This window comes from Dermacentor albipictus, unplaced genomic scaffold, assembly GCF_038994185.2.
Source record: "Dermacentor albipictus isolate Rhodes 1998 colony unplaced genomic scaffold, USDA_Dalb.pri_finalv2 scaffold_11, whole genome shotgun sequence".
Classification (NCBI taxonomy): domain Eukaryota; kingdom Metazoa; phylum Arthropoda; class Arachnida; order Ixodida; family Ixodidae; genus Dermacentor; species Dermacentor albipictus.
This window is the reverse complement of record NW_027225565.1, coordinates 11,832,124-11,851,233: the sequence shown is the minus strand read 5'-3', so window position 1 is coordinate 11,851,233 and position 19,110 is coordinate 11,832,124. Positions and strand designations below refer to the sequence as shown.

General features: G+C 48.2%; 1 protein-coding gene across 2 annotated transcripts; it reads left to right on the top strand.

Annotated features, from left to right (window-relative positions):
- Nucleotides 1–14,898: 14,898 nt before the first annotated feature.
- Nucleotides 14,899–18,240, top strand: LOC139051400 (THAP domain-containing protein 6-like). Of its 2 annotated transcripts, none has more exons than XM_070528418.1 (3): nucleotides 14,899–15,197; nucleotides 15,644–15,820; nucleotides 16,438–18,240. In XM_070528418.1, the coding sequence occupies exons 1-3, from the start codon at nucleotides 15,007–15,009 to the stop codon at nucleotides 16,778–16,780; spliced, it is 711 nt and encodes a 236-aa protein (XP_070384519.1). In that variant the 5' UTR covers nucleotides 14,899–15,006; the 3' UTR covers nucleotides 16,781–18,240. The 2 variants fall into 2 exon arrangements, with proteins under 2 accessions (XP_070384519.1, XP_070384520.1); XM_070528419.1 differs by having other exon boundaries at nucleotides 15,644–15,843.
- Nucleotides 18,241–19,110: the final 870 nt, after the last annotated feature.

The window sequence follows — 19,110 nt, the reverse complement described above, 5'->3', positions numbered from 1 at the left end:
CGCTCTCGCCGCCGTCACAGCGTCACAATTGCAGGCAGCACGTCCCTGGCGGCACGAAACGAACTCGGAAGGCGGTGGCTGGACAAGGAAGCGATGAGCAGGCATGCCTCTGTTTCTGCCGCGCCTGCGCGCGGGACGCATAACTCAAACCCAGAGCGCAACGTTAGGTGGCGCTGACTTGCTCCGCAGAGCATCGTCGGCGCGCTCTAGACAAGACTGCTCACCACTGTACGTCGCGGTAGCACCAGCAGCTGGGCAACAAATGTCATCAAGCCCTGGCCAATGCCCTGGCCCTACGCAGTGTCCGCAACTTGAAGCTTCTAAATACGGTACGCGCGCGAACGAGAAGCAAGCTATATGCCGTCTGGGTTCGAGAGTAGTTATTGCTTAAAAGCAAAAACAAACAATGTGACGTCACATCTGGTAAAGTCAACTTCTCCTTCTTTCTCACCTTCTCTCAGCTAACGCATGCGCAGCGACCACAGAGCCCTCGGAGGCGTGGACTAACCAAAAAGTGGAAAAAACAACGGCTAAATAAGAAGCTAAAGAAGAAAATAGCAGAGTTTACCAAGGAGGCAGAGGAATACGCAGCCCAACTCACACGACAAAGTTGGCAAAAGTTTAGTGACTCGCTGAATAGAACCCTCAGCACCGCAAAGACCTGGCGTATCCTCAAGGCTCTAATGGACCCAACCAAGACCAAGTCAGAAAGTAACAAGGAAGTAACTAGTACACCAATTTGAAGGGACAGAAGAAGAGCTACTGGAAAAAGTCCATGTAAAGTGCTACGGGCAAGATAAACCCGAAGCGTACACGGAGAGATACCAAGGCGAAGAAAACTCCGACCTAGACAGACCCATCACCAAGGAGGAAGTTTTCGCAGCAGTTAAGGCATCGACCCGGAACACAGCAGCAGGCGCGGACAAGATTAGGAACGCCCTAATCCGCAACCTAAGTGATGAGGCGGTCACACAGCTGACGAACTTCCTCAATACACATTGGGAAGCGGGGACACTGCCAGAGGAATGGAAACATGCAGAAGTAGTTATCCCCAAGCCAAGGAAAAAAGCTACTAGTAGAAAACCTACGGCCGATATCACTCACTTCGTGCCTTGGCAAGTTGTATGAGCGAATCGTGACAAGGAGGCTACAACAATACATGGAAGATGAAGATCTGTATCCCCACAGTATGTTCGGCTTTCGCACCAAGTTATCAACCCAAGACGTCCTACTACAAATTAAAGAGGGGGGTCTCAGCAACATACCCTACAACGGAGAAAACATAATAATGGCACTCGATGTCAAAGGGGCGTTCGACAACGTCGTCAGCCGCGCGTCCATCCTCAAGAGACTGGACGATCTCAACAGCGGAAGAAGAATCCACGGCTACGTGCCAGCGTTCCTATCAAACAGAACAGCCACGGTGGGGTTAGAAGACCTGCGGACAGACAAGTTCCACACGCCTAACAAAGGAATCCCGCAGGGATCCGTGATCTCACCGATCCTTTTCAGCATTGCCATGATTGGCGTAGCCCGGAAACTGGAAGAGATCGACGGCATACATCACGCCATTTATGCCGACGATATCACCGTCTGGACTCACCAAGGCTCTCTCAGCCAAAAAGAAGAACGACTACAAGCCGCAGCAACATGCGTGGAAGAATGTGTTAGGGAAAGAGGCCTCGCCTGTTCCACGGAGAAATCAGAGCTCCTGAGAGTCAGAAGAGGAAAACCCTCGGAAGAACAAATCATCGTCACCCTACAAGGACAAAAGATACCAGAAAAAGAAGCCGTCAGGATTCTGGGAATGTGGGTGCAGAGCAATCAACGCTGCACACACACCATAAACCTACTCAAGCAAGCGACGGCACGGGTGGCACGTATGATCACCCGCGTCTCGCAAAAAAGAAGCGGCATGAAGGAGGAAGATACAGTCAAGTTGGTTAAGAGCCTCATAATCAGCCGGGTTACGTACGCCCTCCCATATTACAACACAAACAAAGGCCAACGGGATCAGGCCGACGCCATCATAAGGAAAGCATTCAAAACACCGCGTCACCTGCCGGCCAACACCTCGACAGAGAAGCTCCTGGCCCTCGGACTCCACAACACGTTCGAGGAGCTCAGAGAAGCACAATTAGGGTCGCAGCTACTCAGACTCCAGCAGACTACCACGGGCAGAAAGCTCCTAAAAAAACTGGGGCACAAAGAAATTGAAAGGCAAGAACAAAGAACGGCAAACCTACCCGACGAGTATCGCAGCACCATCAAGGTAGGGTCCCTACCAAGAAACATGGACGCGAATTTGCACACAGCCAGGCGGAACGCTAGGGCAAAATATGTGGCAAAATACCTAGCAACAAAAGCGAACACGGTATACACGTACGCCGCGGTGTATCATCGAGAACGACGGGAAACAGAACAAAGAGTCGTCGCGGCAGTAATAGACTCGGACTATAGGGAAATCGCTTGCGCGTCGGCACGGGTGTACGGTAACCGAGAGAGAGGAAATGGCTGTTGCTCTAGCAGCCGTGGAGGGCTACCGCACAAATAGATCCCTTATAATTCTAACAGACTCCAAGGAAGCATGCCGAAACTACATTAATGGCAGAATCGGTCAAAAAGCGCTCCAAATCTTCCTCCGCGCTGGCCAACAGAATAAACGCATCAGACACACCATCTTTTGGGTACCGGGGCACACTGAGATTGAGGGCAACCAAAGGGTTGATAGGATCGCTCGCGAGCATGCAAACCGAGCGGACCTAAACAGAGATCCTGAGGATTTCATGACAGTGATCCCAACGTACTCTGACATACTAAATTACCATAGAGGGACGAGGATCAGATATCCCCCGCCCCACAATACAGTCACTCAACAACAGGCAGTTTACTGGCGAAAGCTGCAGACAGGAACTTTCCCAAATTTACATATACTATGCAAAATGTTCCCAAGTCAATACAGGGACACATGCCCGTGGTGTGGTGTAATACCCACACTTTATCACATCACATGGAGGTGCAATACGAATAAGGAATTCCACAAAATAGAAAATCCGAGTGCGGAGCAGTGGGAGAGCGTGCTCTCCAGCGGCGATCCCTAGCCTCCAACGCAAGCTGGTGGATCATGCCCGACGAGCAGCCACGCTCAGTGGTGCCCTGGAATTAGCGGCGAGAATTAGGAGTGGCGCCCTCTCGCGTGTGACGTCACGGCCAGGACGCCACTCGCACAGTCTCGCTCGGCGGCCGCGCGCGCTCTTTCCGTTCGTGTATGCTTAAGGTATGGGTGGCTCGAGCCGCACTTATTGAAGGGTATGTCGACTTCTTTCTGCTGCCATGCCTGAACCACAGTTCCTTCTCCTAAAGCACGTGAGTCAATAAAATTTGAGGCTTGGATGTCGCAAGCTATGTAGCGTTGAACGGGGCTACTGGTTTTACAATGCATATATGCGCCGTGTCTGTCCATAAAGTTTGCGTAAAAAGAATGTCTGCAAATTCAATACGCGAAGTTGTGTACGATGCTTGGCTAAACACTTAACATTCCCTTAGAATTTAACAATGAGAGACATTGCATTTTACATGAAAGAAAAATCTTGGTACAGTGAAACCTCGTTATAACGAACAGTTAAAAATTCAGAAATTAGTTCGCTATATCCATAATTCGTAATATAAAATTTCGTAAAAAATACATGCAGGAGGAGCAAAATTCAATCAGAGAAGGCACAGCAACTCGAACGATGCTTACTTGGGTCACGTTCATTTATTTACGCACAAAAAACTGCGTTATCGCGGCCTGCTTCTTGGTTTTGATCGCATACCGTATGACGGCCTGTTCCACAGTTTGCAAACACTGAACGAGGGAAAACCCACTGCCCTCAATAGCACTGCACGTTGAATAATCTCGAGCATGGTCTTTAACGTCAGTGCCACTCTTTCTTTCACATTCATCGCCATCACAGCACTACGCACACCCGCGCACCGCACTCGACACGACCACCGAAAGAGCCTCCACACAACGCTACGACGGCCACGCCACTGCTAACACTAAAACGCAAAAGCAACATTCGATCACGCCGCTGCTGAAGCGGCGCTGTCAGCGGTTGTGAGATGCGGACGATTTCTTTGGCTGTCAACTCTCGATGACGACGTGGCATCTATGGAGCTGTCAGTGCCTGCGAGGTAGTCCTGAACGTTTGCTGCGCCGCACAACAAACCTGTAGTGCAACGAAGCCTGCCGCCTACTATTAAAGTGAGGTAGGGCTTGGCGTCGCGAAGTTCGTTATATCCGTTTTATGCCAAACCGCGTTCGCTATAGGAAGTTAAAAATACATGTGTTTGACAAAAATATTTCGGAAGAGTTCGATATATTCAATAATTCGTTATATGCGTGTTCGTTATATCGAGGTTTGACTGTAATTGGCGTCAGCATGTTATCCGTGTTAGATAGACATTGCCCAGCGAAGCTGTGATCATGATTCTTATTACTCTGGTGAGTTGTTCTAGTCAAATATGGCCATTTATTAATGCGTAAAAGAAAGAGTTAGGCGCCGATTTTTTATGAAAAAGTTTACTGCTAGTTTCACCCCTCTCCGAAACAGGCCTCCAACAAACGAATCGCTCATGGCTGCTAACACGGCGGCGCATCATGTAGAGTATTTACATAGTTAATTCACAAATACCATAGTAGCAATCACCTGAGAGAAAAGTTTCGTTGTTAATATTGAGAGCCAATCAATTGCAAGCGATGAAATGTTTCATAGTGGCCCTCAGTAGCCTTTATCGACAATATGGCACACCCATCACGCAACGGTAGCACGTAACGGTAGCAACCGACTGTCTGTATGGCGAGGCACGCTTCGTTCGTGAAACCCATCAGTTCACTACGATTCCGTATTGAAACCATAAAGCATTTTTTAAAAATGCAGCTCCACTTTGAATGGCTCAAATATTCTCGAGCTACTACAGCGCAGCTTAGATTGCTTAGAAAATTCAAGCACTTTCTGTCTCACCATGTCTCGATCCAGCGTTGTTTAATTATGCAAACGGAGAACTATTCGCTTCGTCGGTACATAAAAAAAAGAGAACCTCGCCCAACTGCAGGCAAAATAAAGTTTGCTCTAATTCCAATCGCAAACATTCATAAAGAAAACACCACAAGGTGTTTATATATATATTCACTTGATTTTTGACCGTCCACAGGAGAATTATATCTTCAATATGTCCCATACTACTAATGATTGACGCTTCGACTTCTTTCTGGCTGCAGCATGCGGTCCAACAGGCATATTTCACTGAAAAATTTTGGCCGAGTAGCCTGTGTCAGTTCGCCAAATAAATTCGTCATGTATATTCCTCAAGCAACAAGCACCAGTAAATTTCTCAAGTGAGTTGAACGTGTAGCACAGAAAAGGGAATATATATTGGTACATTCCATTTTGTATTCTGTAAATGGACGTAAGCCTTCATTAGCTTTACTTCAAATTACCGCCGCTTAAAATAAACGCGTGAAGAACCGCCTAATTTTAAGAAGCAGTCAAAGAAGCAAGTTGTGCTTGTAGAACCTAACTGCAGTATTAGTTAAGTCCTCGTGTTACTGCCGAGCGTTTCTGTGAAGAAACGCAAAAATTCGATATTACACCATAAACTACTCATCGTGAGTAAACCAGTTTTAGCGGATTGTAACTGTTGTAGGAGTCATATATAGCCAGCGTCTTTGACATGCTTGTTGCACCGCGGCAGGCATGGTATCATAACTGGATTCTTATTTTCTATATTTTTGCGGTTGTCGATTGAAAAACCCGCAATGGGCTGGTCTGCGCTCCTTCGGCTGGCACAGTAGCGTTGCCTTCGAGAGCTGCATTATCGTCTAAGAAATAAGCTCTTTGAATAAATTTTCGCAAATGAGGACGTCGTAAAAATATATTTGAGACGACCGCCATAAGTATACAAGCAGAGAGAACGAGGGCGAGCAAACGAAAACACCGCAGAAAGCGCCCGGACACCGCCCGAACTGTAGCAGACGACAGGCGCGCGTCCTTGCCCTGACGTCACGCGAGCGGCGCTCGCAGCGCGCCCCTGTAGTTCGTTCTCGAGGCTAATAGGGGCGCCAACCATGCAGGCCGGAGATCTTCATCAACCAATAGAAGATCAAGACATCTGGCCCGACCACTGAATTACTCTTTCTAGAGTAATAAAGTTTACTTCCTTCTCCTCCTCAGTGCGCAACTGCGTTAGGGTGGCCACCCCTTCTAGCCCATAGAGTTTCCTACAAAATTACTAGAGGGAACTCTGGCGCTAGTGTCTACGTGAGCTACAATGGGAGCGTTTGTCCCAGCATGGGAAGTACATGGATTTGCCTAAACTTCGTCCTTTTGGCTTCAAACGGCTTTGTGACTTTGTAAACTCGTCTTTTTCAACAGTGTACTGCGTAATAAACAATTAAATAAACATCATTAAAATTGCCCGACGGTAGGATTCGAAAACAAGGACTCCAGTACAGAAGCCTGATATTGAAACCATTAAGCCACGGATGCATGTATCGACAAGCGAATGAAACGCACTTATGAATTTATCGCGGGCATGCCAGTGCCTTGAGACGCTTGGCGCGTTTCGATTTGGCCACATAGACAAGCTCAATCGTTGCAATGAATAGCAATTGTACGCGTTCCCGGCGTCTTCTGCACTTCGAAGATTATAGATTGCGCTGAAATATACGACAATAAGATTTATATAGCGTAATATACAAAGCCACAAAAACGTTTGAATCCACAAGCACGAAGATCAGACAAATCCATGTACTTTCCATCATTCCCATGGTAGGACAACGACTGCAGCGCCAGAGTTCCCTCTAGTAATTTTTGTGGGAAACTATGTTCTAGCTAAACTCTATGGTTCTAGCCACCCTAACTATGGTGTCTAGCCACCATACCCTAACTGCACGGAGGAAGGAAACTAAGGAGAGGCCCTGACGTCACTCTTTGTGAAGCAAAAGTGAAGCCAGAAGTTGGCGTTGCTCATGGCGATGCTCCGCCTTTTGGGCCACCCTCCTCTCTTGTTTACATCTTTCGCGAAACCATGCCGCGCTGCGCGTGGTTGCTCGCGCAACATCCGGCAGAGCACGGTGCAGGTAACACAGTGCAACAAGACACGGTGACTAACGCAAACCCGCCCACACAGCGCCTTTGCCACGGCACGAAACCTACCAGAGCAACACGTGTGAGCGCCGCTCAAAACCATAACAACGCCGCCATTGTGGCCCAAAAGGCGTGACCATAGAGCAAAAAAATAAAAAAGCAGCAAAAAAAATGAGAACCTCTACGTCATTTTTGCCACACTTTTCTCCTAGCGCGCGGAGGGGGTAGGGCCTCTCCGCGCGCTAGGACAAATCTAAGGAGAGGCCCTACCCCCTCCGCGCGCTAGGAGAAAAGTGTGGCGGAAATGACGTATAGGTTCTCATTTTTTGCTGCTTTTTTATTTTTTTTGCTGCATGGCCACGCCTTTTGGGCCACAATGGCGGCGTTGTTCTGATTTTTTGAGCGCTCACACGTGTTACTCTGGTAGGTTTCGTGCCATGGCAAAGGCGCTGTGTGGGCGGGTTTGCGTTAGTCACCGTGTCTTGTTGCGCTGTGCAACGTTCTTAGACATACTTCAGTTTCGCAGCTCCGCTTGGGAGATGGCCGAAGTGGTGGTCACGCGAACTAGCGGCGCTGCGATCGCGTCTTTCGTCACTTTTTGTTTCGTTTTTGATAGAAGTTGCTCCATTTCTGGTAGATTTTCGGTTTCAATTTTGAGAAGTAGTTATTTCACAGTTCTTAATTTTGAACCTCGTTGTGAAAGTTTGTTGTATCTGAGCTAGGTATTGTAAATGCGTTTCTGGTAATGAACTTGAAACATGACTTCTGCTTTCACTTCTGGTTTCATGTTGGTTGCGCTGCATCGTCTGTCGTTATCCTTCTCCGTTTTGTAGGTGTTGTGTGATGCGTAGTGATTTGTTCTCTTGAAAAGCTTCTTGAAGAAGCGTTTCGGCGTCTCATGACAGCAAGAAGTTCCCTATGCCGTCTTGTTTTGCCCCCGGCTGCACCAGCAGCCTAAGACACGATGCCGCTGGTCACCATGTTTTCGACCCGCCGCAAGACGCTGGAGAGTTTAAAAGTTGGGAACGCATGCTACAGCGAAAAGACAAACGCCTCACAAACAAATCAAAAGTGTGTGAACTCCACTTTGAGGACGACGACATTTTGAAATACTACAAGCATGTTATGGGTAACAAAGAAATATTGATTCCTCGCGGGAAATGGATGCTTGTTCCCGGCCCACTTCTTCGGCTCTTTCCTGGGCTGCCTGAGCACATCTCAAAGCCAAAAAATGTGAAGCGAAAGCGACGTCCACCAAAAGAACGAGCGCAAGTGCCGGCAAGTACATTGGGCGAAGCTTGTAGTGATAACGCTTCAACTTAATCCAAACCTGCTGTTGGGCTTGGAAGAAGGAAGTTCAGAAATGTGCGCTACACACTTGGTGCTCAACGAGCTCACGAACATGACACTGCCTTCTACGCTCTGGAAGTTCGAAATTGTTGAGGACGACGCAACACAGAAGCGATGCGGAATATTTTATATGAGGCAACTGGTAGCCAGGCATCTGTGAGTAATGAAAACTGTTGTACTTGAAGAGGATGGTACTTGCTGCATAAACGGCTACAGCAAAATTTACAAGAGGCTATTTCGAGCTGCGACTAGCATTGCAAATGTGGAAAGAATCCCGAGAGAAGCAGAGAGCTCGAACATGTGTGCGGGCGTGAAAGCAGGCAGCGTGACACGGTGACATCAGATAATATGTACCACAAGCAGTGCAATGTACTTTACAAAGCAACTAGTCTGCGCGCGTTGTCTCCGTCTACAGAGGAAACTTCGACTGAGCATTGAGGCTCCGAGCGCAACGCTCAAGCAATATCAGAAACTACGCAATGTGAAGAAGAGGCTGCTTAAGGGCGGCTGCTGCGCATCAAAAGCAAAATAATGAAATTTTGCCTCTGAAGAAGGCTTTCTGAAATGCCCGATAACAGAATCGAGGAAGCGTTGGCCGAACTTCCTTGCATTTATGACATCGTTTAAACTGTTGAAAGCAAAGTCTCCGTGTGGCGCGCGGTACAATGCGGACTCAGGCCTGGCTTCTGAGCCCTCGAGCATGAATATGCTGCCCTTGCCCTCCGTGAGCCGTCTCATACAAATTCTGAAAGGAATACCATGCAAGTATGGTTTCAATCCTCTCTGCATGGAAGCTGTTGGAAAACAGCTGGGCAACAGAGCAGATGGGAAGAAATTCAGCACACTGATTTTGGATGAAATTAAGTTGCGCCAGGCGTACAATTTCAACAAGTCAACCTTCAAACTTAATGGTTTTGTGGACTACGGTGGTATTTCAAATGAAGGAACTGACCAACTTGCAGATCATGCGTTCGTGCTGATGTTCGTACCACTTCTGGAGAGCTGGGTGCAACCGATTGCCACCTAGCTTTGCCACGAAAGGTGCTGCGCCTGGCAGTATTTTAGCAGAGCTGGTGTTGCAAGATGTAATGCAATTGCATAAACATGGTGCTATATATGGTGATCGCCGTAGTCAGTGACGGAGCTGGGAACAATCGCTCGGTGTGGCAGCAGATGGAAATCAGCGGCAGCGTAACCTCACCTTCTCACAAGATTCCACATACATGCCTGCCTGAGCGCGTACCTTTATTTCCTGTGAGATGTGCCACATGCCCTGAAGTGTGTACGCAACCATTTGCTCAAGCACAAATATGGACAGGTAAGCTAGCGTAGTTTATTTCATATATAATCTGTGCTGATTGGCGTCGATAACTCGCTGACAGAGCAGGTGCAAGCAGCCAGAAAGAGGGCAAAATTGCTTTGAGCAAAAGTAGCTCAAAATTACTTTTTTTGTGCACAAAGTAAATAAAAAGTGTCACTGTATTTGTTGTTTGTTTTGTTCGTCAAAAAGAAAATGAATTAAGCTTTGACATAAATATGTTCATAGTATTTATAACTTCGTCCTTTTCACTGCTCACAGATCACTTCCAACTCATTTGCACGTCCCATAATATTCGCGGACAACTATAAAAAATACATGTGTCAATTAAATTTATTAGGCGAAGAAGCGTTGACGGGGGTGGATCAATTCACCACAGCGTTGTCTCAAGCGACTGCTAGGCGTGATGCGTTAATGTCCCTACGTCTGCACAGGCGCTCGCCGTCTTTAATGAATACACATCTTAAGAATAAGCAGCAAAAAAAAAAGCCCCCGCTGAAGGGAGCACCGTGGCGCTTTTATAGGGAAAAAGTTGGTTGAAAAGTGGAATCGCAGTGCACAACCTCTCATTTGCGGTGTAGTTGCAGCTTCTAAAGACTAGCTATACATGTCATTCAAAGGTCCTTGGCATAAAATATAGTTCAGGCAGCCAAAACACAGTCGTCAAAGAGCAAACGGCACAGGCCAGTCGGGGAAAACGACCCACCACAGAGATGACATCGCAGGAGTAGACGATGCGCGCTGCGTGAGAGATATGTCACTGCAGCGCCGATAGTGCACAGACACCGTGAAGTCCCCGTTACTTACGCGCGGCAGGTTTGTCACAAAACTCAGACTGCGTATCTAAACTACATTTACCGACGGATAAGCGCCTACAGGCCTGTTGGTGCAAACGACGCGTCGCAGCAGGAGCAGACGACGCGCGGCGCATGACGAAAGACGCGACTGCAGCGCCGGTAGTTTCAGTGACACCCTTCAGTAGAACATCAGTTTGGCCTAGTTGGTATTTACTGCAAATCATATTGACCGCAAAAAAGACGGGGACATAGGAAGAAAACACAGTGACAGTGATACCCGTTTCGGCCACGTCGGCCAATGGGCTCGCATAGGGAGCTGCGAAACTGAAGTATGTCTAAGAACGTTGGCGCTGTGTTACCTGCACCGTGCTCTGCCGGATGTTGCGCGAGCGCACGCGCTCCGCGCGCGAAACCACGCGCAGCGCGGCGTGGTTTCGCAAAAGATGTAAACAAGAGAGGAGGGTGGCACAAAAGGCGGAGCATCGCCATGAGCAACGCCAACTTCCGGCTTCACTTTTGCTTCACAAAGAGTGACGTCAGAGCCTCTCCTTAGTTTCCTTCATCCGGGGCGCTATTCTGGATATTCCGCCATTTTCTTCGGTGCGTGACGTAGGCGCGACGCAAACAAAATGGCGCTGGTGGCCCAGTTTTGCTTACGTAACGTGACGCCAACTTGACGTTTCGCCTAAGAAACTGAAATGAAGACACTGAATGTAGCGTTATCGGTAAAGCAAAACAGTTTTCCTCCGCAGTAAAAATAAAGCAGCTATCTCGAAGCTTATGATTGTTCCGTCGAAAACGCATCGCGCTTCCGTCGTCTGCTGCGTACAAGCCGTCGTCTGCTTCAATAGCTAGGATGCGTGTCCCCGGGAAATGCAATGAGTCATCGCATGTTGGCGCCAACGCACTTGTTTTCTTGCTTGAGACAACATACGCGACCTACCAGTGGTGATGCGCGCACGTTCTAGGCCACGTTATCGCTATTTCGTGAAACGTAAGTGACTCAGCCCGACTCGGCTGGCTGAGAAACGGCCGAATATCACCGATAGCGTTGCGGGCGCCAGAGATAACCACTAGCGCGACGCAAGCGCCGGCGCTGCCATCTCTTGTTCATTTCGCTGGTTACTCGCACCGCGGGAGGAAACTTCAAGGCGCCGCCTTGCGTACATTTCTTTTTATAAATTAGAAAGAGGCCGTTGTCATAACGTCTGATTGTGCGAAAAGGCATTAATCTCGATTACAATACAAATGCAGCAGTGAAAAGTGGACAACATTGCTGAAAGTTTGCTATGTTCAACCAATATTATTTTGTATAAACACGTTCTTTAAAAAAATGATTGCCCCAAACACAAATGCCAACACCACCCGAGAGCGATGCAAATACTATGAGCACGCGTTATGAACAAAAGATTTTCGTGGCTCCAAACGATGGGGAAAATGTGGCGATACGCATTCCTCTCGGCTGCCATTGCATATGGCTGCTAATTAGCATAATTCGCGCGGCTCGTCGCAGCAAAAATTATGGCGGAAAATTTCACCAATGGCGGCCCAGTGCAACGTCACGCATCGTCAAAATGACGATTACGAAACAGCCCTTCCTGTGACGCTCCTCACGAGATATTCCTTCAGCCAATCAGCAAGCTGGCATGGCGCATATCTTGAATCGCCACCACATATTCGCGCAATCGCAGATGCATTGCACTGGCTTCTGCACGCCACCGCTCACATTCTTTTTGAAGCACTAACATCACAATATATCTGCCAAGGACCAAAAAAAATGTATTAGTCCATAACATTTGCAGCTCCACGTCACGTTTCGTCATCTTGATGAAAACACAAAATGACATTTCGCAAAACTTCCGTTTCCCGGCAAAAATTTCAAGGCACGTGAGCTCGCCACAGCCAATAAGAGAGTAAACATGGCAGATAATGGCGGCTGTGCAGCCGCCATGCGTGTCCAGAATAGCGCCCCCGTGCTTCGCCCTTTAGAACGAGCTGGCGGCCCCCGAACCTATAGCGCCGCACTCTGGGGATGGCCGAAGCACACGCGAGTCGCCAACGTGCGCTCAGCACGCCGAAAAGCCGCTGTTCGCTCACCTCTCATAATATTCCTTACACCGTGAGTTAGGGTAAGCACTTTTGTAATGACTGTCTTTTCAAACTGCAGTTACTCCAGGGTATAGGGTCAAAGTTGCCTACGTTTCGTTATGTTACACATAGTCAGTTGCCTATTGCAAACGTCTTGTTTAGCATTTTTAATGACTTCGTACGTTGTCGTTGGGCGCGTATCCTTTTTATGATCTCACATAAGATTTGCAGTATGGCAAAATATTGATAGGAACTTGCGATGGCATTTAATAAGGGGGGAATACACTTACAGCAAATATCTAGGTTAGGTTCGATTAGGTTAGGTTAGAACAGAGCTCAGATGACTAGATCTGGCTCCCGGTGCTTCTAATTTTTGTAATATTCAAAACACTACCTCACGGTGTGTTCAATTCACAGGAGATACCTCTTTACCTTATCATTCAAAAAATTCAGATACACCTACCAGTCGAGATGAGCAGTGCAGGAAAGGAAAACACACCGCTCGCTCGAGCCATTAGGCCAGCGTTCCTTCGGGTCGCTTGCGAGACCGAGAGCCAGCATCTCATTCCTTCGGCGTCGAGCTCATCAATGAGCAGAATGATTTCGAGGAGAGTGTGGTTGTCTTCAATATTCCTCGACAGTCGCTAGACGAAGTCCGTAGGATGCTGGAGAAAATTGCCCAGTACCAGTGTCACTCGCATGATGTTCCTGCTGCGGCTGATTGTGTCAGCCAGGCACTCCTCGTACTTGTTGCTGCCAGTGGCAACCGTGAGTGTTCCAATGCTCGCGTTAGGCGGGATGGCATCACACAGCATTATCCAGCACGGGGTTGGTGCATTCGTAAGGACCTCGTCTTTGCTGACAACCAGGATTAGTTCTCGTAGTACGGTCGTTTCCCGGATGTACTTGGCGAGAGAGGTGAACAAAATCAAATTACTTTCGGAGATTTCGAGCGACAGTGAAGTGAAGTGAGGCAACGTAGGCAGGCGTTCTAAAGCGGCCAGTGTCACGTTGTCGGGGCACTGAAGCTCCATGTTTGAAAATGCCCCGAATTTCATGAGGTCTAGTCTGTAACCGTGTACATTAGCTCCGAAAGAAACTTTTGACGACTCGCTTTGCTCTAGTGCTTCAAGGACGTGCTGGACTCTTACACAAAACAGTATCGTTTCCCGAGACGTGTAGGTTCTTTAGACATTTGTTTTGTGGCAGAAACGCGATTAATGCGATCCACTTCCGCGGACTCCACAAGCCGTAAGGAAGGGCGAGCTCTTCCAACGTCTTGTTCTCTACCAGCGCCTTCACACAGCGTTCGAAAGTGGATTCTGGTATCGTGACACTCCATAGCCACTTCGCGTCAATGGTCAGCTTCGTGAGGGCGTCGCATTCTGTGACAGGTACTCCACGCATCTTTCATTGTGGAGAATAGAATCAATGCTAAGCATCGAAAGCCTCCTGTTGGCTAGGATGACCTCCCGAGAAGCATTGTGTTGAAAGTCGCGTCAGGAATTGACCAACTCTCCCGCAATGTGGTGGTCTTCGCGTTCTCCGCAGTCACGCCCGTCTCGTTTGCTTCGGCGTTGTAGTAACTCAGGTCGAGAAATTTGAGGCTCGAGTTCGCAGCGAGTGCCTTGAAGAATCTCTTCGCGGGCTCGCCGTCGAGAAAGACCTCTTCCAGCGTTAGCGAAGTCAGGCAACTCGTTGGCAGAAGTGTCGCGAGTGAGGCAACCAGCGCGTCCGTGCGCCTCCACGAGATGCGACATTCGAGTTCTCTCAGACTCGTCAAGCAAGGTAGGGAGGCTGCGTAATGTGTCTGAGGTGGGTCCAATGAACTGTAGCTTTATCCTGTTCAGCGCGGACTGTTGAGGCAGGATTTCGCAGAAGGTCGGGTCATGTCTTTCTATGGCAAGGAAGTCAAGGTCAAAGCCTACGACGCAGACGTGAGTCCTGAGTAACCATCGAAGAAACACAATTGTCTTGTGCGATTCGAAGTCTGTTGGGCACGTCATCATTGGCTCGCATTCGTTAAGGCTCGCGATGGTGAGCAAACCGTGGGTTCCTGGTAGTTCGCGCAGCTGTAGGTAGGCATTGAAGAGCAACTCGTTGCAAATGCGGAGATGATAGTTTCTCTGGCATGTTCGGTCGTCAGAAGCAGTGCACGCCGGTCGGTAATGGTCCGCGTCTCCAACCTGCAATGCAGTTTGGCTGTACACGTCGCGCCACCTAGCAGCGGCGGTGAGTACCCGTGGGTAGGCCTTCGCCGCCGCGGCACATTTGTTCGTACTGCGCTCAAGCACGCCACACAGCCTCGTTTTCCAATTTCACAATGGGTTTACCGCTGCCTTCCGGCAGCTCCTCCGTGAGACGTGTGAAGAAGAAGAACAAGCGCAGATACTGCTGCATCAAGGATTGCCACAACTGCGAAGGGGATGACGCCATCAAATTTTACCGCTTCCCTTCAAGACCGTTGGAAGCAAACCGGCGGCTGAAATGGATCGTCGCGGTTCGGCGCGTCAAGTAAGTGTCGCTCTTGCGAATTTCCGTTAAACGAACGAAGGCGTAAACGGCCAAGTAAAGTGACAACTGCATAAAGGCGCGTCAACTGATTCCTGCTGTTAGTCGTTTAGCACGTCTCGCTCCAAAACAAACGTGTAGTGGTTGTTACTTGTCAAATCTAGCTTCGTAAGCGCTCCGTACGGGGACTTTGTACGCAGTGTGCTTTTGTTGTGCATTCATAAGCCAACTTGCAGCTCGTGTCTGCGCCGGGATCAAGACGCGAGTGCTGGAACCGGACTCAATCATGCCGATGTTTTCTCACGCGTAGAACAGAACTAAGGCTGGAGTGCACTGCACCGCACGTCGAGTGTTCGCAAATTAGCATTTCTCTCGCGCACGCTAGCACACATTTGTTCAGTCTTCGCGTTACTTAGTGTCAGCTGATAGCTCTCTGTCATATGTTTCAGCGGTGATGACCCCTCACATTGGAGCCCGAATAACAATACGAGAATTTGTTCGAGGCACTTCGTCAACGAAGAAAAAAGCAACATGGAGAATCATCCGGGTTACCTGCCAACAATATTCCCACCTGTCTACAAGAAGTGGTCCACGGCTCCTGCTGCACAGATTTGCAGGTTCAGGAGGTACCTGCTTTACTCGTGCCGCGGTAAATAATTATATATGATACGCATCGGACGGCCCCTTGTACACGCGCTTACTTTTGTCGCTTCAGGAGGGTTTGGTGTTGGGCTAGTGGATACATAATGCAAAAAAAAAGAAAAGCTAAAGAATTAGCATGAGTAAGAGTGACCAGTCAACACAACACTGAATTTCAACTGAAGGTTTATATTTGCAGTAATGCAAAATATATTCATGCAACGAATTGGGGCACTGGGCTGCATGGGACAAAAAGCAGCCACAACAGAAGGGGGTGGGGGGTGGAGTTCTCTTGTAGCCGCAACTTCAGCTGAATTTCACTTGCGATGCTGAGGCGTATAAATTTTTTCATGTTGTTGAATTGCTGTTATTCACTCATCCTTATTTGTTGTTACGATATCACTTTTGCTAGGGATATCAAATATACTTCATTTTCCTTCGACAACCGTCAACACATAAGCCTTTCTTTCGATATTGCATCTTGCGTGCCTTCATCATAAATAAAATATGGCCTGTGGTGTGGTATCGCATTTTATAGCAGACATGGTTACTGGCCGAATTACATAGAGAGGTTGTCACACTTGAGCTTTCCGTGCGTTTGCAGATGGATGCACAGATCTGCGGCTTCGGCTACTGCAGCGCCTTGTGCGGCAGAGGTAGCAGAATTTGATGCTGAAGACGCCAGCAGCAGTGCCATCTCTGTACCAGCCGAGGTGATTGGCGATTCTATGGATGCATGGGATGGCCTGAACCTGTTGTGTGCTGCTGTTGTGGTCCACGTAGCAGCCAGATCAGTGGTGAGCTTTATAAGAGACTCTGCACTAGCAGAAACACCCCACTACATTTCATCAGCAGAAAATTTTGAACTAAACCATTCTTTGCCTCTTCCTGCAGTTTGGCATGAATCTATGGCTTCTTGCCTGACATATTCGTGGATGCATATGTGAAGCTTATATTTGCTCTGAATGGTAGCACCAGCTTACAGGATTATATATACTGTATGTTAACCAACAAGGTGTGCGAGGAAGTGGATGACTGTTCAGTGTAATAAAACATTATTTCATACATAACACATTAGCCCGTAATGTAGGCCTGTAGGCATATCTAAAGGACACCAATTTTTTAATGAAAAAGCGCATTGTATTTAATGGCTTCCTTCAGGTACATTATTTTTTATTATTTAGCCATTCAGTGTGTGCGTATTATTGGCTAATTTTCCAGAATGAGTATGTGCCACTGTTACACAAGGAATATAAAAGCCTTAAATGTATTTACAATTAAGTGCCAACATGGCATAAGAGATATAGAAATTGTTGCGTTTGTGGCACATAAAAGTAACTGTTGCATGAGATTACACGTTGCATATGGATGAAAGTAAGCACAATTGGCAAGCAATGTCCTTAGTTGTACAGCATTTACTAACCACTCCATTAAAGTTTTGCTTCATTAATACTCCAGCATTTGCATTTGGATCTGCATAATTCTTTCAGAGTCCTTCTTTTAAGGTTCTAATTTCTGTCGTATCTAAAAGTATGGAGTCGATTATACCGATAGTGATTTTAGTACCTTGCTCACTGCTGTAATTGTGAAGTAAATGTCAAAAGAATGAGAGTATCTTCTTAAGTACCTAGTCTTCTGGGTTGTGCTTTTGTGTAAACAGAAGCAATTGGCAGTCTTTGTAGAAGCTGAAAACAAATTGCAGTCATGTCAATGAAATGCGTCTGCTGCACATGAAAGCCATGGCTTTATGAATAGAATGCAGCGATATAGAAATGGTAGATCAGCTGTTGCACTGACAGTTTTGTACCCTAGTTATCCTCACAAGATTTGACACATAACAAACCTTTTGAGAACATGTGAAAGCCTATACCTTTTAATTGCTATCAAGTGTTAGAATTGTGAGAGCAGCACTTCCCTAATATAACATGAAATTTCTCTTAGGAAACTCAAACATCGGAGATGAGCAGCGCGACCACAAGCTATTCAGTGTTTATTTGCTGCACTGAAGGCAACAACCTGTCAACGCAGATAACCCACCACGAGACACGCGACTGTGAAGTGCAACACATTCCGAACATTGCCAGCAAGCACAGTGGTCCAGACCATCGGACAAGCTATTTTGCTGGCCACGAAAGTGTTTCAAGGAGTACAAGCGCTCTTGAGTGTGTTTCCGGTCTTGACTGAGCGCAGACGTGACGTATCTAAAGAAGACCGACTGCTGCTGTTCCTGATGAAATTGAAACTTGGCATCAGCTATTCATCGCTGGCTACCCTGTTCAGCATTAGTGAAACATCAGCCTCACGGCATTTCAAAAGTGTCCTCAAAACCTTAGCATTTGCTACAAAGCAATGGATTTTTTGTCCTCCACTCAGAGAGAGAGAGAGAGAGTAAACGTTTATTGTTATAGAGGTTTGGTTATGGTGGGTGGAGCCCCTCCTCCAGGGCCCCCCTGGTTACAGCGGCTCGCCGGGCCTGGTCAAGGGTCGCCAGTTGGCTTCCCAATTTCACTTCCGCGAGTCGCACCTCCCACGACCAGTTACGTATGTAGAGTGTTGTCCAGCTGCGGCGAGGTGGCAGCCGCCGGACGTAACGTGCACTGGAATGTTATGTGTTCCAATGTCGGTGTTCCTTCGCACCACGGGCATGTGTTGCTGTATTTGTCTGGGTACATTTTGTGTAGCCTGTATAAATGTGGGAAAGTGTTTGTTTGCAGGCGGCGCCAGTCCCGTGCTTGCCTCCTGTCTAGGTCTGGGTGAGGAAGGGCTTTGGTTCGCCTACTTAGCCGTCATAATTCGAGGATTTCTCTTGGCGCACTGGGTGTCGAGGTGTTCTCTCGGGCGGTGTGGCCCGCGGCTCGGCCGGTCATGCCTCGAACCAGGCGGTCCGCCCGTTCGTTCCCCGCTATCCCTGTGTCCGCGGGGCACCAGGTCACGCAATGATCCAGGGTGAGTTCCGTTCCTAGGATGCGGAAGACGCAGCCCGGTAAAGCCCCCCTAAGAAAGAGGCGGCAGGCGTCCTGCGAGTCTGTCAGCACGTAGGCCAATCGGCTCTTAGCTTCCGCGGCGCGTATGGCCAGGGCTATGGCCACAGCTTCGGCCGTTGCAACCGATTTCGTGTGTAGGATGCTGCTACGGTTGTTCGTCCTTGGCTAGTCACGACTGCTGCAAATGTATTGAGGGTGGCTGTATTCTTGTGATACGAACTCGCGTCTGTAAAGTAAGTATCCGGATCGCTTCGCCGCCTTAGTAAGGTGGCTGCCCGCGCGCGTCTCCGTGC

Excerpts from the sequence above, each read along its gene's own strand:
- LOC139051400 (XM_070528418.1), top strand. The coding sequence starts at position 15,007 with ATGGGTTTACCGCTGCCTTCCGGCAGCTCCTCCGTGAGACGTGTGAAG. Across the intron at positions 15,198-15,643 it reads GTCGCGGTTCGGCGCGTCAA|CGGTGATGACCCCTCACATT; the intron begins GTAAGTGTCGCT and ends CATATGTTTCAG. Across the intron at positions 15,821-16,437 it reads CAGATTTGCAGGTTCAGGAG|ATGGATGCACAGATCTGCGG; the intron begins GTACCTGCTTTA and ends GTGCGTTTGCAG.